The 25035-nt window shown below is 40.9% G+C and overlaps 1 protein-coding gene across 1 annotated transcript in view; it reads right to left on the bottom strand.

Moving 5' to 3' along the window:
- Positions 1-25035, bottom strand: part of LOC115103923 (striatin-like) — a 93133-nt gene that overhangs the window by 21588 nt on the left and 46510 nt on the right. Inside the window, exons 2-7 of the mRNA XM_029624986.2 lie at positions 18506-18609; positions 8742-8818; positions 5938-6019; positions 1648-1818; positions 1163-1298; positions 103-262 (exon numbers count right to left, since the gene is read on the bottom strand). Of these exons, the coding sequence (XP_029480846.1) occupies positions 103-262; positions 1163-1298; positions 1648-1818; positions 5938-6019; positions 8742-8818; positions 18506-18609 (730 nt within the window). The remainder of the gene's footprint in view (positions 1-102; positions 263-1162; positions 1299-1647; positions 1819-5937; positions 6020-8741; positions 8819-18505; positions 18610-25035) is intronic.

Raw genomic sequence — 25035 nt, 5'->3', positions numbered from 1 at the left:
CTACTAGTCGACCCACTTTGGTCCACATGTAAACTTTTACAATTCTAGTTTGAGTGTTCACCCACCAACAGACCAACCAACCAACGCCCCTCCCTCCCTCACCCCAGTCACCGCTGTCTTCGACACTCCGGACATCGGGCGATCCTTCCATCTCATCTGGGCTGGCCAGGAAGTCAAAGCCCTTCAGGGCCTCCTCTGTGTCCGGGTCGTCACTCATGTCCGAGGATGAGGAGGGGGAAGAAGACGTCTTCTTCCTCACCATCTGTGGAAGACATAGAGGGTTGAAGAGACAGAGAGGGGGTCTGAGTGACTGAATGAATTGAGTGTTAAACTGTAGGTCTGAATGAGTAGGGTAGTCCAATCAAAAACGTGGTTAAATAAATAAAATAGATAGGGAAAATTGCATTGCGTAAACTAGGTTGGATTCTGTGCAAGAATGAAGGCTACCTGCTACCTGACAGGCTCACTTTCCCACTGAACTTGTCATCTTTCTTCTTGAATCCACAGGACATAATAATATATAGGTAAGATGGATATCGACTTTGAGTCATGACATGTAGTATTTTCATATTGTATTATACGCTTTTCATATTAATTCAAAATTCCTGTTCTTTTTCAAAGATTTCTCACAAAAACAAACTGCTCTGAAATGTCAATTTTATTTTAAAAGCCTTTTACATTTAATTCAGCTCGTGTCATGCAAATGTAGCTTTTTGTGACCCACGGAAACAACTTTGGAGACAACGACCACAAAAGGTAAAATCCTCAAAAGTTAAGAGAAACCTGCATCACCATGTCAACACCGATTGGTGCTTATTATCGGATGCACTCGGTTACAAAAATCGGACATTTTTTTAGATATAATGTTAATGATATGTTACAGAAAGACCCCACTGAATGATTCAGAACATGAATAATCAGATTTCTTGCTAAAATGTATTTTGTAACATAAAATTTAGTTACACAATTTCACTTATCACCACCCAAGAATTAAGTATGAGGAATTCGGTAACATGGCTTGTGACTGGTACTGGTTCTCCTTGAGTGTTATTGATGCCTGTCGCAAATTCAATCTGTTACTGTTGTTACTCTATTGTTGTAGCCATTGCGCCATGAAGAAGCACAAGTCAGATCATGAATGTGTGTGTGTGTCCTTGCTTACAGTGGCCAAGTTCATAATGGTCTTGTCCCTCCCGTCGCTGTCTTCATCGTCATCTTCGTCGCTAAACTCGGCGGCGGCGCTTTCTATGAACTTGAAGGCCTCAAGGACAGTGGCCGAGTCAGACATGTCAGGTTTACTGACGGACAGAAGAGAGAGGAAACGAGACAGATGTTAGTGACAACACAAAAACAATGCAGGGCTCCTACACATGCAGCCCTACACTGTTTGTCACTGGACTTCCTTGACGAATGCTAGTTATCCATTAGTGATAGCATTAGCAATGGCTACAACAATAGCATTAGCAAAATTCAATAGCATTAGCAATAGCTAGAACAATAGCATTAGCTACAGCATTAATGATCGCAATAACAATAGGATTTAGCCTTAACCATAGCAATAGCTTTAGCGCCAACCACAACAACAGCATTTAGCACAGCAATAACCATAACAGCAGCAATAGTCATTAGCAGTTAGCGGTAGCTCACCTGATCATGCCGCTGTCCTTCTGAAAAGATGGCTCGGTGCCGTTGACCATGGGTTCCGGTTTCCTGACCGACGGCCTCTCTCCAGAGTCTCCAGCCAGGCCCAGCAGCGCCCTGACCCTCTGGGACTTTACATCCAAGATGGTGTCCGTGTAGCCCACCTCCTGAAGGTACCTGGAAAGTAAGACCCGATTGTAAGTTACGGGAGCGATCGCCTAATAATTTCAAGATTTTGTACGTAGAGTGAGAAGTGTCTTTAAATCCTATCCTAATCCCCCAATCCTAACCGTAACCATAAGGGGGGGGGGGGGGGGGTATAGGTGCAACTTCCATCTACTCCTGTTTTATCATCATAACATTGCAGAAGCGACACGACTATATATTAGTCATATTTTTTAAGACAGCTTATGATATTTGGTGTCACGCTAAATCACTGTGTAAATTAGGTTTCAAAAGAGACGATTGGAGTCAAGGTTAAAATTACACTTGAAAGTTATTCTAAAACCATTGCCATTTATATTTAGTCTGACAGGATAGAGCAGGACGTTGACCATTGCAGGAGCAAGATTAGATACCAAAGACAAAGTCCTATCAAAGCTATAAATATTAAATATGGCCTACTCTATATAGGATACAGTTTCTGAACTGAGAAACAAACATGTTCCTTTATATACCATAGGGTCCAAAGAAAGCAATTGTGTGAAAAACTTTCTCTCAGAGCGGAAAACATCAGTTCAGTCACTGCACAACAAGGGAATGAAACAACACAACAAACTATCTATACAGTATTGCATAACTGAACCAATTAAAACCAATCTTATGCTGATTTACAAACTACTTAACGAGATCGAATGCAAAATTTCGCTAAAGCCCTCCAAAACCCCCAACATACCTCACTCGGTAGGTAAAACCAAAATGATCCTATCCTTATTCCTTCAAGACGCGCTTAAGTTCTGATGCTGATGCTCCAAGGTCGGAGGTTTTGATAAAACAGCATCTTGTGCAAGCTTTAACAGACGAGGGAAGGGAGAAAAAATATATATAGAAAAAAAGTTCCTCTCCGTCTCTTGCTGTACCAGCCTCTCCAGTCGCAGGAGCCCTGAATGCCCAGACACAATCCTCCATTCATGGGCTAACACCATCTCAGATTCTGTTCTTCGTTACACAGACACCAGAGACAATACACACACACACACACTTCCTCTCAATGAGATGCTGCATTCACATTCCTTCATCCAAGGACGTCATCCAAGGATAATACAATTTAGTGCCCAGATTTATTGCTTGATCTATTTTGCCAACAAGTACATATTCTGCATAACATAAGGCCCTGTATGCTGTGGGTATTGGAGCTACGTGCAACATTAAAATGTTGAGTTCTTAACTTCAATGGGCAAAACTGCTCATAACATGCACAAATTAGCCAATACCTAGTATTTATATATGAAACAAGTTTAACTTCAATTGTTGATTAAAAAAAAGTCAAGTATTTTAGAATTAGAAGTCAAGAATAGGGGTAACTATGAATGTTGGATTGTGATCAAGTGTCTGTTGAACTTTTCAGGTTTTTCTTTTCAAACTGTCTTTAGACTAGCTGCATTCCATGATTCTCTGCTCTGCTCTCTTCCCATCTCCCTCTTCTCTATCCCCCCCCCCCCCATTTTCTTTCACTTTTCCTCTCTCTCTTTGTCAGGTCCGGTTCAGTGAGTTCAATGGTTCTGATGGGGGGAGGGACCCTTTCCCTTGAGTGGTTCAGTGCCTGCCTGTAGCTGCCGCTACACACAAGTAGACAGATACAACATACACACAAATATATATATATACATATACACATACACACACACACCACACAGACCCTCTCTCTTATCACATTTGAAGGCTTGGGTGCCATTTTGAAACACACTCACTCACACACACATACTTTATTTTAATCACACGCTGACTGGAGTAATATCGACAAGAAGAACTTTGTTCCATAGTGTAGGCTGGCGAGATGAAATTAGGGTTGGGGATATGTGGACAATCTACTGTGCTGTGAGTGTGTGTAACTATACTCTGACATGCGAAATCAATGATCACTCTCTGGAATCGAGATGTGGCCATGCCAAGTGTGCTGCTGTCGGAGTACTCTAGGAGTTGTGTGGATCATGAGAATGCATAGCAGAGAGAGCGAGAGAAAGATTGTGTGTGTGTATTCACTCGGTGTTGGGAGTTGCAGTGTTAACCCTAGTCTGTACTTCCATAGATTGCGCTGAGTGGGTGGCTGGGCACTGGATGAGACACACACTTTTCTCATTGCTCCATCACAGTATTCTGTCTATTCCTTTTTCTCTATAGGTCTCATACCTACGCAAGCATGCGCACGCACGTAAACTCTCTCAGTATCCCCTATCGCTCATTCTATGTCCTGACAACTTTTGACACCCAGAGGGCACCAAAGTACAAACCTTTTAAGAACTGTCACACCCCTTTGCACTCACATGCTAGGAGTAACACAGTGCGTGTGTGTGTGTGTCTCAAAATGTGTATATCGCTCTCTCTGTGTGCGTGTGTCTCAGACTGTGTGTGTGAGCATGTGTCTAAGTGTGTGCGTATTTTACTCTGTGTGTATGTGTGTACGTTGCTCTATATATGTCTCAGTGTGTGTGTGTGTGTGTGTGCGCGCGTCTAACAATCCACACGTCCCACCAGTCTCAGGGGGATTACTCCACTACTCTATTCATACTGAGGCTCTTAATCTCCATTAAGAAGATTTTCCTCCCTTTGATGGCTTTTTGTCTTAAGACAGACACTTGCAGCTGATGGTGGTGCCCTATGGCTACAGCCACACACACACAGTCAAAAAAAAACACGAGCACACAGACAGTCCGGTGACGTACAGTCACCAACTCCAAGAGGCCTTCCCTAATGAGTCAGTGGTTGTTGTAACAACCCAGATGCAGGATAATATTGGTTGTCCACATCGCCACACATCTTCCAGACAGAAATTGGGTGATGGGATAGTTTCTCACAGCTGCACAGAGATAAAAACACACTGCTAAATAGATTATAAAGGATTGCATTTAAAAAAGGCCCAATGCAACCATTTCTATATCAAATTGTTGCTGGGTAACAATTAAACTGAACAAAAATATAAATGCAACATGCAACAACGCGACCACTATTTTCCTCATGCAGCGCAACACATCTTCTTCGCATAGAGTTGATTGTGGCCTGTGGAATGTTGTCCCACCCCTCTTCAATGGCTATGCGAAGATGCTGGATATTGGCAGGATCAGGAACACGCTGTCATACACGTCAATCCAGAGCATACCAAACATGCTCAAACAGGTGACATGTCTGGTGAATATGCAGACCATGGAAGAACTGGGACATTTTCAGCATCCAGAAATTGTGTACAGATGCTCGCAACATAGGCGGCAGATGAATTGCACGACAATGGGCCTCAGGATCTCGTCACAGTATCTCCGTGCATTCAAATTGGCAACGATAAAACGCAATTGTGTTCGTTGTTATGCCTGCCCATACCATAACCCACAGCCACCATGGGGCACTCTGTTCACAACGTTGACATTATACACGTGGTCTGCAGTTGTAAGGCCAGTTGGACGTACTGCCATATTCTTTAAAACAACATTTTAGAGAAATGAACATTCAATTATCTGGCAACAGCTCTGGTGGACAGTCCTGCAATCAGCATGACAATTGCATGCACCCTCAAAACTTGACACATCAGTGGCATTGTGTTGTGTGACAAAACTGCACATTTTAAAGTGGCCTTTTTTATTGTCTCCAGCACAAGATGCATGTGTGTAATGATCATGCCGTTTAAATAAGATTCTTGATATGCCACTCCTGTCAGGTGGATGGATTATCTTGGCAAATTTGTTCACAACATTTTTGCAAAATACACATTTTCTGTGTATGTAAAATGTTTGAAATCTTTTATTTCAGCTCATGAAAATGGGACCAACACTTGACATGTTGCGTTTATATTTTTGTTCAGTGTAAGTACCTGTAGTAGACTGCAGTAGAATTTTGCTAGGACTGTCTGGGAAGGGTCTGAGTGGGGAGGGGGAAATTGATAAAAACTGTGTTTTTGGCAGAGGTTTGGAACGCTCTTTGTTATTGGTCTATTAACCAATATTCCACATGGTGATGTCACCGTGGAAAGCCGAAACTCCCCCCCTTGCAAACCTTCTGATCAGAAGGTCACCAGGTCTTAAAGCACTTAAAAGTGTACAGCCATAGGGCACCATTAAAACAAAAAAAATGTGTGTGTGTTGCACTCACTGTCTGAGCAGCTGCCGTCCCTGTTTCCAACCCAGCTGACTACTGTTGGGGGGGCTCGGGACCTCGTTTTCATTCCCTTCATCTGATGGAGAGAGAGGGGAGACAAGAATGAGAGAGACATATTATTTAAGGCTTCACTCACAATCTTGAAGAATGGACTTAAATACTTACAGTATTTGTGCTGCATTCAATTTCAATCCAAAATTCCAATTGAAACAGGTCAGGACACATGGTGCAATCCAGGTTAGATTGTCAGAATGCATACAGTACATCTGAATGAAACATGTCAGTATTGTGGCATTTGACATGCACAAATGTTACTTGTTTCAGGAAACTAGGTGTACGTCACACGTCACTACTTCACAGGAGGCATTTGAACATCATAATTTTTAATTAAAAACAAAAATCTAAAATGATTTTTTTGGCAGAAATGCCTTCTGGAACATGAACTTTCATGTGCTTTAATAACTTGTATTCCATCTGTAAATACGAATAAAATTGTTAAATTACGAGCCCAGTTGGTTTTGCCACAGAAAATGACAGGAACCTTCCCGCAAGACATGATTGGCTGAGATTCTTATTCTTATTCTACCTTTATTTCAACAAGGAACACAGACTGAGACCAAGGTCGCTTTTACAGCTGGGCCCTGCATAAACATGTTTACACATACAGTTTAGGTACAATGATTAAGAAACTAAACATGACAAACAAAACGATCAAAGATAACACAAAAAAATAAAACAGCAGAATACATTTACACATAGGTTATTCCCCTAACAGCACAAAAACTTGCATTTTCAAAAACCATTACCAGGAATACAAAAATAAGATAATGCATGATAATGCATAGGCTGGACACGCCGAGTTTGGATCGGTCTGCCATGTAGCATGCTTCTGTCTATAACATGAACTGCTCAGTATGTGTTGATAGTCATTTCTACAGCGCTATTTTTGAAAGATATAACGTTCGCCATCGAGAACTACAAAAGTTTTGCTACTTTTCTCAACAACATTGATGCCCTGAATTTAGCAGGCGCTATCGACAGATCAGTTGGAAAAAGTGATGGGCTACTTTCTGCACACACCACGGTTAATGTGAACCGGAGTGAGCTGACAATGCTGGCCAAACAAAATATAGCTACAAACAAAACGGAGTTAAATGGTTTCAGTCTGCCGTGAAGCGTTCATCCATGTATTCGGGTAAGAGTCTAACTTCATTTTCAGATATGATACGTTTCTAATTGTCAGAAAGTCATTTTCATAGCAAGTTATAGCTTACTGTTCACTAGCTAGCGAACATTAGCTTGCTGGCTCGCTATCTAACGTTACGTGCATGATCTGTGTAGTAATATTATTCAATTCAGAAATCCATTTGCGTTGCTAGTTATAGCCTAATGTTAGCTAGCTAACATTGAACCTAGTTGATTAGCTCTTTAGCTACCAGCAGATTCATACTACAGCTATGACAATGTTTATATTGGTAGTAGTATGAGTTGGGATTACGCCGGTTCATTGTTTAGCTAGCTACCTACATGTCTAAACAAAAGACTCAACTTCAGCAGATGATTACAGGACCCATCAAGTTAGCCAGGTGTGTCTGGGAGATGATTACAGCCATCTATTGTATTTCATTAACCTGTGTACATGTCTAGACAACAGTGACCCACCCACTTAGCTAGATGTGACTGCGAGGTGGTTATAGCATTTCCTCCACATAATCCATGAATTTCGACAAGTATGTCAGGTAAACGTCATCTAATAATGATCAAATATTTATATCTGGACACTTTAATGTTTTTGATATTGCGGCTATGCAAGTAACCATTTTTACTGTACCATTGACACTTTCTGCATCCTGTGCATCAGACAAATACATTTATGGTAATGTGAAGAACACAACCTGCACCAAAGTCAGATTATGTTATAGACAAGGACTAGATAAAGTGTATTTTTACCTTATTGTGGGCTACTACTTCTAGTCTTGAAATTGTTGGTTGTTTACTAAATTAAATCACTCTGTTTAGCACATGGCCTCACATGTGAATCCTTAAAGCGATGCGTGGGGCTAAGGCTTAAGAGGTTGTGAATGATGCTGAATGGGTGTAGACAAAGAAGAGCTCTCCAGTAGGTGTACCAAAACATTCAAGGGACATTTTCTCAAAAGTGGGGTTACAAGTTTGTCAACTTTCAAAGCATAATTACTTCCCCATTGTTCCTCGACTGTATCATTTACAATTTTCTACTTTTATCCAATATAAAAAAACACAACTTCAAAATTAGCTACATAAGACCAAATTGAAGCGGTAGGTCCCAAATGTCATATATCATGAGTGATGACTGCTGAGATGTGCAAAGTCATGCTTTCATTTACAACCACTAACCTAGACGCCCCCTATTTGGTTGCGCTTTGTTTTTGGTATTTTTGGTTTTAAATTGATTCCATCTATGTCTACAGTGTGTGTGAATGCATTGTGTAATCTTGAATATGTAAAGCACCTGAGGTCTGAGAAAGGCACCATACAAATATTTAATTAGTCATTTTAATTGCAGAATTAAAAAGATAGCTTTACGATGTAGGACTCAAAGTAGTGTCACTGGCACCGGTTGGTACTAAGAGTACAGAGGTGGAACTTTTTGAAATGTAATTTATTTACAATGCTGGCCTACTCAAGCCAAACCCAGACGACGCTGGGCCAATTGTGCGCAGCCCTATGAGACTCCCAATCGCTGCCGTTTGTGATACAGCTTGTCTCTGTAGTGACGCATGCAGTGCCTTAGACCGCTGCGCCACTCGGGGACTTACCGGAATCATCGTAGCTGGGAGGTTTCATGTCTCCTTGGTTCAACTCTGTTCCATATTTGAGCTTGTGGTATTTTGACCTGAGGGTAAAAGGAAAAGAGAGGAAGGAAGAGAGAAAAAGAGAGGGATAGAGAAAGAACGATAGAGAGGAGAAATAAATAAAAAGCTTTAATGATAAGGCAGCCACAGTGATTTAACAGCTCATTAATGATCTAACAGAAGCCAACCTTCTCACTGTTGATTGTATCTGTAAATTAACTGGCTTCACACATATATTTGAAGAACTGTCTTGTAAATGGCATATATTATTATATTAAGAACAGGTGGGAGGGATTCTACACAGGGGGAAGAAATGAATTTGTTAATTCACTGGGTTGAAATTAATTTAAACTTAATGGTGGATATTAAGCCAATAGGTTGTTTTTTTTTGCACAAGATTGCCCATGCCCAGATAGCACACAAACTATACTACATATTTAAATAAAGGTAAAAATAATTTAAATATCTATATACAGTCGTATGAAAAGGTTTGGGCACCCCTGACAATTTCCATGATTTCCATTTATAAATAATTGGGTGTTTGGATCAGCAATTTTATTTTGATCTATCAAACTGATGGACACAGTAATATTTCAGTAGTGAAATGAGGTTTATTGGATTAACAGAAAATGTACAATATGCATCAAAACAAAATTAGACAGGTGCATAAATTTGGGCACCCCAATAGAAAAATCACAGCAATATTTAGTAGAGCCTCCTTTTGCTAAAATAACAGCCTCTAGACGCTTCCCATAGCCTCTAATGAGTGTCTGGATTCTGGATGAAGGTATTTTGGACCATTCCTCCTTACAAAACATCTCCGGTTCAGTTAGGTTTGATGGTTGCCAAGCATGGACAGCCCACTTCAAACCATCCCACAGATTCTCAATGATATTCAGGTCTGGGGATTGGGATGGCCATTCCAGACCATTGTACTTGTTCCTCTGCATAAATGCCCGGGTAGATTTCGAGCAGTGTTTTGGGTTGTCGTCTTGTTGAAATATCCAGCCCCGGCGTAACTTCAACTTTGTGACTCATTCTTCAACATTATTCCCAAGAATCTGCTGATATTGAGTGGAATCCATTGCGACCCTCAACTTTAATAAGATTCCCAGTACCGGCACTGGCCACACAGCATGATGGAACCCAGACCAAATTTTAATGTGGGTAGCAAGTGTTTTTCTTGGAATGCTGTGTTCTTTTGCCGCCATGCATAACGTCCCTTGTTATGACCAAATACCTCAAATACATCTTTATTTCATCAGTCCACAGCACCTTATTCCAAAATGAAGCTGGCTTGTCCAAATGTGCATTTGCATACCTCAAGCGACTCGGTTTGTGGTGTGTGTGCAGAAAAGGCTTCTTCCGCATCACTCTCCCATACAGCTTCTCCTTGTGCAAAGTGTGCTGAATTGTTGAACGATGCACAGTGACACCATCTGCAGCAAGATGATGTTGTAGGTCTTTGGAGGTGGTCTGTGGGCTGTTTTTGACCGTTCTCACCATCCTTCGCCTTTGCCTCTCTGATATTTTACTTGGCCTGCCACTTAACAAGAACTGTGCCTGTGGTCTTCCTTTTCCTCACTATGTTCCTCACAGTGGACACTGACAGCTTAAATCTCTGTGATAGCTTTTTGTAGCCTTCCTCTAAACCATAATGTTGAACAATCTTTGTTTTTAGGTCATTTGAGAGTTGTTTTGAGGCCCCCATGTTGCCACTCCTCAGAGGAGAGTCAAAGAGAACAACAACTTGCAATTGGCCACCTTAAATACCTTTTCTCATGATTGGATGCACTTGTCTATAAAGTTCAAGGCTTAATGAGCTCACCAAACCAATTGTGTGTTCCAATTAATCAGTTCTAAGTAGTTACAGGTATTCAAATCAACAGAATGACAAGGGTGCCCACATTTTTGCATAGCCTATTTTTCACATCTGATTTAATTTCATACAGTACTCAGCTTTTATTAGAAAATGAATGGCATGCCACTGTGATCATTTTCTGTGACGACAGAGTAAATTATTATGCAGCCTCAGAGGGGTGCCCAAACTTCTTCATACGACTGTATATATATACAGTGGGGCAAAAAAGTCTCAGAGTACGAGTGTTGATCTAGGATCAGGCCCCCCGTCCCCCCGTCCATTCCTTATAATCTAAAAGAAAACTGATCCCAGATCAGCAATCCTACTAAGACAGGCTTTATGAATACAGGCCCTGGATGGGTGCGCTTATATGAGAACTTCTACTTGGTTAGCTAGACTGCGACTTGACTTGGCGTCACTCAAACATTGAATCCCTACAAACAAAAGCCATCAGGTGAGAGGATTAGGTGAGTGGAGTGCTGGTAATTCTATAAGAGGATAAGACACTGAGGGGATGATGGATTACTTTAAAAATACCATCACCACCATCATTGTCTTAAATCAATATCATGGTAATTTAACTCATTTGTTTTTCAAATCGTTTACAAAGGGATTTATAAATCAAAACATTGACACATCGAATGGAAATAATGGAAAAATTGATGTAATCAATTTATCACTAGCCACTTTATATAATGCTTTACATACCCTACATTACTCATCTCATATGTATATACTGTGTGCTATATCATCTACTGCATCTTGATGTAATTAAATGTATCTCTAGCCACTTAAACAATGGCACTTTATATAATGCTTACATACCCTACATTACTCATCTCATATGTATATACTGTACTCTATGCCATCTACTGCATCTTGCCTATGCTGTTCGGGCATCACTCATTCATATATTTTTATGTACATATTCGTATTCTTTCCTTTACACTTGTGTGTACAAGGTAGTTGTTGTGAAATTGTTAGGTTATATTAGTTGTTAGATATTACTGCATGGTCGGAACTAGAAGCACAAGCATTTCGCTACACTCGCATTAACATCTGCTAACCATGTGCATGTGACAAATACATTTGATTTGATTTTGTAAAACAGTTAAGTGCATTGCACCATCTTATGCTAATTTCCAGTGATTCTTTGCATCATTATCCTCATTACCATCATCAATATCATCATCACTTATTTACAGCCCCAAAAACTAAAAAAGGTCTCTTTTTGTCAATAACAGTATTACCAGGAGAGGTCATTCAAAACAATCTTGGATCACTTTTGCACTTCCCCCGCTAATGGTTAAGGTACGGATTGGGGGAGGGGAAGCTTAACCTAGATTTCTACCTCGGAGAAACTTCACCCCGGAGAGCACCAGAGATCAAAAAAGTAGTCAAAGACAGTACACTATGAAGACACGAAAAAACTGTTTCTCCAAAAGAAATCCTCGATCACACTTGTAGGTGATGTCATGGCGATGTTGGCTAGCTGAGCTCATGCACAGAAACACGTCATCGGGTGTAAAGGTCATCTCGTGCCGAACTGCGCATGTGCAAGGCTGCCAAATCAAACGCACTCACTCGATATAAAGTCGTTTTTGACAAAAGTAAAAACTTGTCAGTTTGTCACTTTCACAAAGTTAGAGTAATAACATCTTCAAATAATTTAGGACATTGGCTCTCAATCTAGGTTGTGCCTATAGATTTCAATAAAATGAACAACTAAAAGGAACAATTTTTCACTTCTCTCTCTCAACCCCGGCCTGGTCTACCTAGTCTGCTTCGCAAGCGTTCCCGGAGGTCTCGCGATGTTGCATCTGTTTTTTTCCCCAGTTATCGTACACGACCACAGATTATCCATTAAATTGACCAGATACTTAAGTTGCCACTAACAATGAAAATAAATGTCTTAAATTGGAAGGCAGTTAACCTGGGTACCAGTCTCTTTAGCGAATCCACTCCCTGTCGTCATGTCCCAGAGACTACAATTCCAACCACAAAACATCTTATACAACAACTTGTCCAGCTAACAGCAAAATGTTTGTTTTTGTTATAAATTCAAATTCTGCTATTTGAGGCTCCACATGTTGTCATGGAAAATGACAACATGTGGAGTGAACAACAACCAATGAGCGACTCCGCTGTAAATCCAGCACATTGAGATTGCAGAATGGGCAGTCTTTTTGGCAATGACAAGGAGTGGTACGTTAGCTAAAGAGACTGGTATTCAGACTAGAAGAGTCGGGAAGAGGCAAGATCAGGTGTGGGACCATTCTAGCCAATGAGAGGGCAGATACGTGCGTGAACAACAGGCACAGCGCCGATAAAAAAAAACGTTATATCAGTACACTCATAACCTAAGCACTACAAAACGTATATTCAATGCATTGAGAAGCCTGTGTCCATCGATGCCACATATCAAGTTTCATACAGATCGTGCCAGAAGAGTAGCGTTTTAAGTGTTTATCACAAAATTAAAAATGGTGGAACATCGTAGCAAATTTGTTCCTTGTAAGGAGAGGGACCAATGTACTGAATTTCATGACTTTCTGTCAAACGGGCTGAGGGGCGTGACCTTTTAAAGTTAGCATTTTCAATATCTTATAGTGCCACCATCTGGCCAATCAATGTAATTTTGTAAATGCTGAATCTCTATGGCAAGACGGATCATTACACTGTTTCGTCAAAATCGGGTTAGTGCTATCTGAGATATCGCATGTGACTAACGGACAGACACACATCCCCAGTCCTCTCCCCGATTTCATTGTGGGGGGGAACTAAAAAAATGAAGCCTTCTTGCTAACCATGGGGGTGACCTTGTCTGCATCCCAAATGTCACACTATTCCCTAGTGTACTACTTTTGACCAGGGCCATTATGATTCTGGTCAAAAGAAATGCACAATGTTAGGATTGGGGTGCAATTTGGGACACAGCCCTCGACTTTGTCACAGTCCAAGAGTTTCAGCCCGGTCCCAGATCTGTTTGTGCAGTCTAGAAAACTCCAATGATTTTACATGTTTATTTTTTGTATTTATGACGGCCTACCCCAGCCAAAACCGGACGACGCTGGGCCAAGTGTGCGCTGCCCTAGGTGACTCCCAATCATGGCCGGTTGTGATACAGCCTGGAATCGATCCAGGGTCTGTAGTGACGCCTCTAGCACTGAGATGCAGTGCTTTAAACCGCTGCACCACCCGGGAGCTCGACATGACAGAGACCATAGGAGTTGGCAAGACAGCACAAACAGAGCTTGGACTGGGCTACAGGGGTGGATCTTAGTAGTCTAATGTAGTTTCCTCGAATCATCTCCTCTCATTCATCTGCAATGATTTGTACACAGGGAACAGGTGAACGTAATATTGTGGATGCTTCTCTCAAACTAGTCAATATGTTTACTCTCTAGTTCTTTCATTGTAGTGCAGAACGCAGATGAAGGAACTGAAGAAGTACTTCGGCATAAATCAAAATATGGCAACACTACGTACAGTAGGTGCAACCTTATACAGATACAGAATGCAATGTTAGCTTGCATTTGTGCATCAGTACAGATCGATTTGAAATAAACTGTAGGTTGGATGCTCAAGGTTTCTCCTACATGCAGAGGGGAGAAACGTATAATACCAGTTAAAACTCAGAATGATGCAGAATGACTCATGCTCAATTGAGTGGGAGCAAGGGAGAGAAGAAGAGAGAGTGGGAGCAAGGGAGAGAAGGAGAGAGAGTGGGAGCAAGGGAGAGCAAAGGAAAGTGTGCAAAAGGGAAGAGACGGAGAACAGAAAGGCGAGGCGACCAGGGCAGAAAAAGTTAAACAGATGGGAGACGGGCAGGGTCAAAGAGAGGGGGAAGGATGGACAAGGAGAGTGTGATAAGGACAGAAAGAGTGACGACAGAGAGAAAGAGAAACAGAATGCGAACAAGAGGGCAAAGGAGACCAAGAGAGAACAAGACCGTGAACGAGAGCAAGAAAAGGGTGGGTGAGTGACGTGGAGTAAGCCGGGAAAATTTCGTTCCGAGGCTATAATCACATGGCGGGCGAGTGGAGGAGGTTCTCAGAAAGATCATGCCGTTCAGGTTCTCTTAAATTTCTTCATCCACCCTACCAGACTCCGTAGGTTTAAGACAGAGTGAGGCTCTAGCTAGCCTGGAATCCAAACCGATAATAGGAGACTGGACATGTGGTTGGGATGGCTAAAGCTAGGAATCCAAACTGGTATGCTCCGTTTCACCATTGTAAAGCCTGGACACCAAACTGGCATATTCCGTTTCACCCGTGATTCCTACCTAGCCTGGAATTCAAAATGAAACGGAGCATAATAAAGTTTGGATTCCAGGCTACAGTTGAAGTCGGAAGTTAACATACACCTTAGCCAAATACATTTAAACTCCGTTTTTCACAATTCCTGACATTTAATCCGAATAACAATTCTCCGTCTTAGGTTAGTTAGGATCACCACTCTATTTTAAGAATGTGAAATGTCAGAATAATAGCAGAGAGAATGATTCATTTCAGCTTTTATTTCTTTCATCACATTCCCAGTGGGTCAGAAGTTTACATACACTCAATTAGTATTTGGTTGAATTGCCTTTAAATGGTTTAACTTGAGTCAAACGTTTCAGGTAGCCTTCCACAAGCTTCCCACAATAAGTTGGGTGAATTTTGGCCCATTGAGCTGGTGTAACTGAGTCAGGTTTCTAGGCCTCCTTGCTCTCACATACTTTTTCAGTTCTGCCCACACATTGTCTATAGGATTGCGGTTAGGGCTTTGTGATGGCCACTCCAATACTTTGACTTTGTTGTCCTTAAACCATTTTTACACAACTTTGGAAGTATGCTTGGGGTCATTGTCCATTTGGAAGACCCATTTGCAACCAAGCTTTAACTTCCTGTCTGATGTCTTGAGATGTTGCTTCAATATATCTACATAATTTTCTTTCCTCATGATGCCATCTATTTTGTGAAGTGCACCAGTCCCTCCTGTAGCAAAGCACCCCCACAACATGATGCAGCCACCCCTGTGCTTCATGGTTGGGATGGTCTTCTTTGGCTTGCAAGCCCCCCCCACCCCCAAACATAACAATAGTCATTATGGCCAAACAGTTATATTTTGGTTCATCAGACCAGAGGACTTTTCTCCAAAAAGTACAATCTTTGTCCCCATGTGCAGACGCAAACCGTAGTCTGGCTTTTTTATGGCGGTTTTGGAGCAGTGGCTTCTTCCTTACTGACCAGCCTTTCAGGTTATGTCGATATAGGACTCGTTTTACTGTGGATATAGATACTTTTGTACCCGTTTCCTCCAGCATCTTCACAAAGTCCTTCGCTGTTGTTCTGGGATTGATTTGCACTTTTCGCACCAAAGTACATTCATCTCTAGGAGACAGAATACGTCTCCTTCCTGAGCGGCATGGCTGCTGCTTGGTCCCATGGTGTTTATATTTGCGTACATCATGAAAGTGGTACCTTCAGGCATTTGTAAATGGCTCCCAAGGATGAACCAGACTTGTGGAGGTCTACAATATTTTTTCTGAAGTTTTGGCTGATTTTTTTTTTTTCTCCCCATGATGTCAAGCAAAGAGGCACTGAGTTTGAAGGTAGGCCTTGAAATACATCCACAGGTACACCTCCAATTGACTCAAATTATGTCAATTAGCCTATCAGAAACTTCTAAAACCATGACATAATCTTCTGGGATTTTCCAAGCTGTTTAAAGGCATAGTCATAGTATGTAAACTTCTGACCCGCTGGAACTGTGATACAGTGAATTATAAGTGAAATAATCTGTCTGTAAACAATTGTTAGAAAAATTACTTAGTATATGTCCTAACAGACTTGCCAAAACTATAGTTTGTTAACAAGAAATTTGTGGAGTGGTTGAAAAACGAGTTTTAATGACTCCAACCTAAGTGTATGTAAACTTCCGACTTCAACTGTAGGTTTTAACTATCCAAACCACATGACCAGTCAAAGCCTCCCATGTAGCCAGTCTAGTCTAATCCGCAGGTTGCCTAGTAGTGTGTAGCAGAGAAAGACCCTATTGAATTATTCTAGATGTCCATTATGCAATTATATGGTGGAAGAGGGACGTGACGCCGTGCAGCATTACCCATGACAAGGTGTGAGCAGCACATGACTGTGGGAATGTGGTTAAAGGGGACACGGTGCCGCCTCGGTGCTGCGTTTTCCCACAATGTGTGTGTGCGCGCGTTTAACATGTGACATAATTCTGTGTAGGGGACAAGAGGTTACGATACGTATTCCATATTTTGTTGTGTTACAGCCTGAATTCAAAATTGATTAAATATATTTTTCTTACCCATCGAAAAACAATAGCCCAAAATTACAATTAAAAACATGTTTTTAGGAATGTATTGAAAATAAAAAATATATAAATATCTCATTTAAAAAAGTATTCACACCCAAGTCAATACTTTGTAGAAACACCTTTGGCAGAAACTTTGAGTCGTCTTGAGTCTATGTGCAAAACTGATCTGGATTTGGAGATTTTCTCCCATTCTTCCTTGCAGATATTCTCAAGCACCGTTAAGTTAGATGGGGAGCGGTGGTGAACAGCAATCTTCAAGTCTTTCCAGTTTTTCAAACGGGATTCAAGTCTGGGCTTTGGCTGGGCCACTCAAGGACTTTCACATTCTTGTTCTGTAGCCATTCCAGTGTTGCTTTTGGCTGTATGCTTGAGGTCATTGTCCTGTTGGAAAGTAAAATCTTCGCCCCAGTCTAAGGTCATTTGCACTCTGAAGCAGGTTCTCGTCAAGGATTTGCCTGTATTTGGCTCCATTCATGGTTCTCAGTCCCAATTTAATCCATTTTGAATTCAGGCTGCATGGGTCAAGGGGTATGAATACTTTCTGAAGGAACAGTATGTGATGGGATAAAATAGTAATGTCTCAATGCTAATATTTCCACAGTGTGTGTGTGTGTGTGTGTGTGTGTGCGCGTCATGTGATACCACTGAGGCAGTGTTCCTCAATTCTGGTCCTGGGAAACCACTGATTTTCCTCCAGTAAGATATCAATTTACAGTATACAGTGGTTCTTCCTTTAAAAAGTTGCATCGTACTGCAGCTCAGCTTGCAGTCTGCCGCAGAATTCTATGGCATATTATTTAAGTGTCAGCCACTGTCTCCATTAATGCTATATGGCACAGCTGTCAATTATTTGGTCCTTAAATGAAACGGGTATTTTTATTTATCACAATTTTCTTTAACCCATTTTGGTCTTTAATGCAGGACCGACCGACAAGTTCCTTACTTTTATATTTTTTTTACTGAAATTGCAACCAATTTCTATGGCTTTAAAAAAAAATATATATATATATATTTTGAAGATTATTTCATTTTAAATAACCGAAAGTGAGCAATTGTAATCTGAATAAAGGGAAAAAGGCCATGCTTGAACATGGGATGAGACATTCGTACTAATTTGTAAATAAAGCCAGTTTGTTACTTAGATTTATTTCAGTTTTTAGAGGGAAAGAAACCAAAAGCCCACTGTGCCTATTTTTCGAAAATTGTCAGACTACATGTTATGTGAAATTCCCCCAACTGGCACTCCCGAGCTGAATCCAGCTAAGTTGACCTGTTCTGCGCTGGCCTGGTTACGCATCCACCGTAGTTCTAGAACAGTACTGCACAAGACAGTTTGAAAGGAAAATACTCAAGCCAGCACAGTACGGTTCAGCATGACAGTGTGAGAAGGGTATGCGCAAAACAGAAAAAATGTATGCGCAAAACCAACCAGTAGACACTCAATCAGCCCCCCTAGAACCAAAGCCCCCCCCCCCCGAGTTGCCCGCCCCTACCATAAAGACTGAAGGTGTGGTGTAGTTGAGTGTAATGTGGTCCTCACCTCTCCTGTTTGAGGGCATACTCCAGCATCTTGATCCTTCTGACCAGGTCCTTCTTCAGGTTCTCCTGGCCCTTCCTCTCACCCTGCAGGAAGGCTATCTGGGCCTGGAGGAGAGAAGAGCGAAAAGGTCAATTTCCTGAAGAAAAACATGTTTTTGCTTCAGCTGAGCCATCTTTTTATGGCAGTGTAAGTTGTAGTGGTAGTAGTGATTGCAATAGTAGTAGTAGTAATAGTACCAGCAGTAGTATCAGTACCAGTAGTAGTGACTGTAGGTGTTTAATTCAAGGTGAACATTAGACCAGGAGAGACAAAAGAAGGTATGTATGTAAGTAGTGGTGCACCGATACACAATATTTTCCTTGCCCCAAAAAAACCAATACCGATAACCAATATTTACAATTTTAGCAGCCTTTTAAGCATTCTAGTACAGTTAAATAGTTAGCACACACACACACACAGCAGTCTAAGGCACTGCATCTCAGTGCAAGAGGGGTTACTTCAGTCCCTGGTTCGAATCCAGGCTGTACCACATCCGGCCATGATTGGGAGTCCCATAGGGCGGCGCACAATTGGTCCAGCATCGTCCCGGTTTGGCCGGGGTAGGTCGTCACTATAAATAAGAATTTGTTCTTAACTGCCTAGTTAAGGTTACACCACACAAACAAGTTATTTTGTTGGCATTTACGTACAGTGGTTCCTCCTTTAAAAGTTGCGGCACACCTTGCGGGCTGCTGCAGCATTCTGTGGCACGTTATCTAATTGACAAGTCATTTTTTCTGTTAATGCAAGTTATTGCTAGTTTGACCACCGGAGGGCATCTTTGAGATGCGGGAAACTGGGGTTTAATCACCCGATGGGAAGGAAGGAGTAGGCTGTCCTTGTAAATAAGAATGTGTTCTTAACTGATTCCATATGTGTTATTTCATAGTTGTGATGTCTTCACTATTATTCTACAATGTAGAATTATTGAAAAAAATCCTGGAATGAATAGGTGTGTCCAAACTTTTGACTGGTAATTATTATGGTGTTTCTATTCCATGAAAAATGAAAAGACCCTCTGGGTTTCTGTTAGGATGGAACGGGAAATATGGCGCTGGATAACATGATGGTTGGCAGTACAGTACTGGACTATTTAGCTAAAGAATCCCTGTGTCGTGCGGACCTGACGAGAGACCGGGGTTCCATTCCAAGACGGGGAGGAAGGAGTACTGATTACATAGTTGTCATGTCTTCACTATTATTCTACAATGTAGAAAATAGTAAAAATAAAGAAAAATCCTGGAATGAGTAGGTGTGTCCAAAACTTTGACTGGTGCTTGCTTAATTAGATTAATATTATGGTGTATCTAGTTTATTACAAATGAAAAACCCTCTGAGTAAATTCAGACCGTTTCGCTCTTGGAGCACACACTGGACGTTCAGGCCGAGGGGCAGGGTTGATTTGAGCGTTCTGATCTTACAACGGCAGTCAAGCACAGAAGCGAACATTGGCTAGCTTGCTAGCCACTTCCAGGCACAAATAAGACCACTCTGACCATTTTACTCACCCTAGCAGAGATGGTTAGGTAGTTTTCATGTTAACCAGAGCGTTGGTGACTAACTGTGCTGCTGGAAACAATTTAATTACACTTTTCTTTTTTACGTTTACAGACACCGGCCATATTCGGGTTTGAAACCTGCTCCCTGCTGGTTTCATTTGAAGTCGTGCACAAATATCAGTTTATTATTTGGTTTATATTGCCCATTCATTGCCAGTTAGAGACACCGAAGTGCATTGGGACCCAAAAGCATAATCAGTGCTCTAACTCCCCCTTGGTCGTTAGGGCAAATCTGGTCGGTGATAGGACGTATTTTCCCCCCTCACACCTAGTTCGGCTATTAGACTATTCTTTAGTAAAGGTTGAATAGTCCATTGTTCAGCTATTATCCCCCCCTCCCCAACAAATTGATGTATTTTTATCAAGAGCAAAACTTTTATTTTCAATCAAAAATAATTTCTGAAAGCAAAATGAAGCTTCAAAGTAAAAAAAAGAAAAAAAAAAGAAAGTGCAATCAAATATTTTGTAATAGAGTGCAAAGCTTTATGTATTTTATTCACAAAAAATATTGAGAACAAAAAATGTTTTTGAAAATACATCTTTCCGACACAAAGAAAGTCATAGCAGACACCTTACGAAGGACTGTGTGATGATGGCATCTCAGGTAAGCAGCACTGGGCGTTCTTCCGTCCAACTTCTCCATAGCTAGTAGTTAGCTCCTACGATTCAGTGTCGGTTCCTAACATTCTACTATATTACATAGATATACATACTGTAGAATGATAAATAATGCAATTAGTATTCTCAAGCTAACCAAAAACATTTCGCTACGAATGCCTATTCTCGCCATTTTCAGTTGAATTCATATAACTTTCTTTCATGGCAACTCATAAGCAGGCCATGTCCTATGTGTTTCATAGTCGATATATAATCGTATTTCCTGACAGTAACGGTAAGCTTTTTTTTACAGAAGGATGAAAGAACACCGTCTATCAGGAAATGCTTTCTGATATGTCAGATGAAGAGTGGTCAATGGAAGACACCAAGCAATGGGCCTTCGAGTACAATGGTGAAGAGTTAGGGAGTCTTTGCAGCGTGTAGATGGTGCAGGTATCATTGCCAGAATGATCCAGCTTCGTTGCATTGCTCGGCAAAAATACCCTGTTCCTGCTCCAGTCTCTCATCCAAATTGATATAAATCATAAATTGATAAGGTACTAAGATGTATAATGTCTCCAAATCAAAGTTATTCACTTTTGTATTCTTACTTATTCGTAGACAAATGTTCAATGATGTATGAAATTGGAGTTGTTCATCAACTGGTAATACATAAATAACGAAGCAGGTTAATAGGTTAAACATTTCACTTTTAATTCCAATGCTTTTTTTCAAGATACAACATTGTCATCGTTGGCGGTATAGATGGATTTTCAAGGAAGGTAATAAGTATATTATTTTGTATGCAAATTGCATATTTCCCATCACCTAATGAACAACCGTAAGGCTCTCCAGAGGGTAGTGAGGTCTGCACAACGCATCACCGGGGGCAAACTACCTGCCCTCCAGGACACCTACACCACCCGATGTTACAGGAAGGCCATAAAGATCATCAAGGACATCAACCACCCGAACCACTGCCTGTTCACCCCGCTATCATCCAGAAGGCGAGGTCAGTACAGGTGCATCAAAGCTGGGACTGAGAGACTGAAAAACAGCTTCTATCTCAAGGCTATCAGACTGTTAAACAGCCACCATTGAGTGGCTGCTGCCAACACACTGTCATTGACACTGACCCAACTCCAGCCACTTTAATAATGGGAATTGATGGGAAATGATGTAAATATATCACTAGCCACTTTAAACAATGCTACCTTATATAATGTTACTTACCCTACATTATTCATCTCATATGCATACGTATATACTGTACTCTACATCATCGACTGCATCCTTATGTAATACATGTATCACTAGCCACTTTAACTATGCCACTTTGTTTACTTTGTCTACATACTCATCTCATATGTATATACTGTACTCGATACCATCTACTGTATGCTGCTCTGTACCATCACTCACTCATATATCCTTATGTACATATTCTTTATCCCCTAACACTGTGTATAAGACAGTAGTTTTAGAATTGTTAGTTAGATTACTTGTTGGTTATCACTGCATTGTCGGAACTAGAAGCACAAGCATTTCGCTACACTCGCATTAACATCTGCTAACCATGTGTATGTGACAAATAAAATTTGATTTGATTTGATTTGATTTGAGCCACAATACCAGACTGGTGTTGAGCTTTCGGTGCTGTATTGACGTATACTGAAAATGACATCTGCTAATTTAGATTGAACGGTCAGATCTCAGTTATTGTTTTCATATCTACAAAAAATATGATATTTCCTTTACTTTCAGAGTGCAAGCTGATCAAGGGGTCGAAAATGTAGATATTGCCAGATGTATGTTCACTGTACAAGGAACAGGCCGTGGAAGCTTTATTGCTGGCAAAAGTGTCCCCAATCAGAGGTAATTAAACTGTTGTGTTATTTTTGTCTCTTCCTCTCTGCCTGTCTTGTTGTACATGGAACCCGTCTCACATGCATTCTTTAAAAAAAAACTTAAGATGTCAGCTGCTAATTTTAAGATTTACACCACAAACACGCAGCCATTTTCACTGGACTATTAAGCCCCTGTTGCTGCTAAATGTATAATCACTAATACATATGTTTATTTTGAACATTCCAGATTCAGCAGGTGGAGGACCTGCTTTATCAGGAGGATAATCTGGAAACACTGACAATGGGGTCACTGTTCCTGACATCCCATGCCCCGTCTACTGAGAATCTTGCTGTGCTGCAACGTCATGTGAACCCTACCACTGACTCCTCGTCTTTTGGTAACGACATATACATGCACGCTCTTCATTTAATTATGAGTCTCCAGCGTTTTTAGGTGCAGTCCTCCCACACTACGTAGGATATTGTTTTAGCCAAAGTGCCACTCTTGATAATGGCAAACATTTGTCTTTTTTGGAGGAGGGTGAAATGATAGCAGGCACGGCTATCAAAGTGAGAGAGTAGGCTATTCTGGATAGAGCATGTACTTTTGTGTAGTCTATTTCGTGTGAGGTTTTCTGTCCTCAGATACAGAGCTGTGAAAGCCTGTCTACAGTTTAAGAGGTACCAACAAAGAGCAGTGGTTCTCAGTCCTGGGAATGGGTACTCAAAGGGGTGCACATTTTTGTTTTTGCCTTAGCACCGCACAGCTGATTCAAATGATCAACTCATCAAGCTTCGAGTGGTATTTATGTATTCATTTGTGACGTTATCCTTGATAAGATCCTGCTATTGTCACATGCATCTATCTAGCCAATGTTATCATGATTTGTTATAAGGGATATTATACAGGAAGTATTATTAAAGAGACACTTTACATTGAAATAGAGAGATGCAGTAGTCCCAGAGTTTACTTCTTCGATATAGGGGGCGCTCTTTTAATTTTTGGATAAAAAAACGTTCCCGTTTTAAACAAGATATTTTGTCACAAAAAGATGCTCGACTATGCATATAATTGACTGCTTTGGAAAGGAAACACTGACGTTTCCAAATCTGCAAAGATATTATCTGTGAGTGCCACAGAAATGATGCTACAGGTGAAACCAAGATGAAATTTCAAACAGGAAATGCCCCAGATTTTGAATGCGCTTTGTTCCAATGTCTCCTTATATGGCTGTGAATGGGCAAGGAATGAGCCTACACTTTCTGTCGTTTCCCCAAGGTGTCTGCAGCATTGTGACGTATTTGTAGGCATATCATTGGAAGATTGACCATAAGAGACTACATTTACCAGGTGCCCCGCTTGGTGTCCTCCGTTGCAATTATTGCGCAATCTCCAGCTGCGTGCATTTTACCATTTGCTTCAGAGGAGAAACCAAACTGCCAAGAATGACTTATCATCGAATAGATGTGAAAAACACCTTGAGGATTGAGGATTGATTCTAAACAACGTTTGCCATGTTTCTGTCGATATTAAAAGTTTGGCGTTGTAATGACTGAATTTTCTGGGTTTTTTCTTACCCAAACGTGATGAACAAAGCGGAGCGATTTCTCCTACACAAATAATCTTTTTGGAAAAACTGAACATTTGCTATCTAACTGAGAGTCTCCTCATTGAAAACATCCGAAGTTCTTCAAAGGTAAATTATTTTATTTGAATGCTTTTCTTGTTTTTGTGAAAATGTTGCCTGCTGAATGCTAGGCTTAATGCAATGCTCAATAGTCTTACACAAATGCTTGTGTAGCTATGGTTGAAAAGCATATTTTGAAAATCTGAGATGACAGTGTTGTTAACAAAAGGCTAAGCTTGTGAGCCAATATATTTATTTCATTTCATTTGCGATTTTCATGAATAGTTAACGTTGCGTTATGGTAATGAGCTTGAGGCTATAATTACGCTCCCGGATACAGGATTGCTCGACGCAACAGGTTAATGATCCAAGGTCAGTTCTGCATTTCACCTCCTGATGATTATGATGACAGACTGTGTTAGAACAAAAAAACCCAACAAAGCTTAATCATTCTCTCGCTCTATTCATCTGTCTCTCATCTGCAGGTATGTTTTGATGTGAGAGAGGAAGCCAGTCCCGTCATCGCCACCTCACCCGCTCTTAAGATAACCTTCGGACCGACTGGGAGTCCAAGTCTGGTTAGGAGACACTGCAAAATACACTATGTAATTGTGATGAACTGAGAGAATATTAGGGTAGCACTGTAATTCCTTAATAATATGCTGTCTTCCCTGGTCCTCTGTTTTACCATTTTCCTTTGTCTTCTACACCTCTCTCCCCACCCCCTCTTCCTTCCTCGTTTTTTATCATGTCAAGCAAAGAGGCACCGAGTTTGAAGGTAGGCCTTGAAATACATCCACAGGTACACCTGCAATTGACTCAAATGATGTCAATCAGAAGCTTCTAAAGCCATGACATAA

This window comes from Oncorhynchus nerka, linkage group LG21 (genome assembly GCF_034236695.1).
Source record: "Oncorhynchus nerka isolate Pitt River linkage group LG21, Oner_Uvic_2.0, whole genome shotgun sequence".
Lineage (NCBI taxonomy): Eukaryota > Metazoa > Chordata > Actinopteri > Salmoniformes > Salmonidae > Oncorhynchus > Oncorhynchus nerka.
This window is presented reverse-complemented; position numbering and strand designations above follow the sequence as displayed.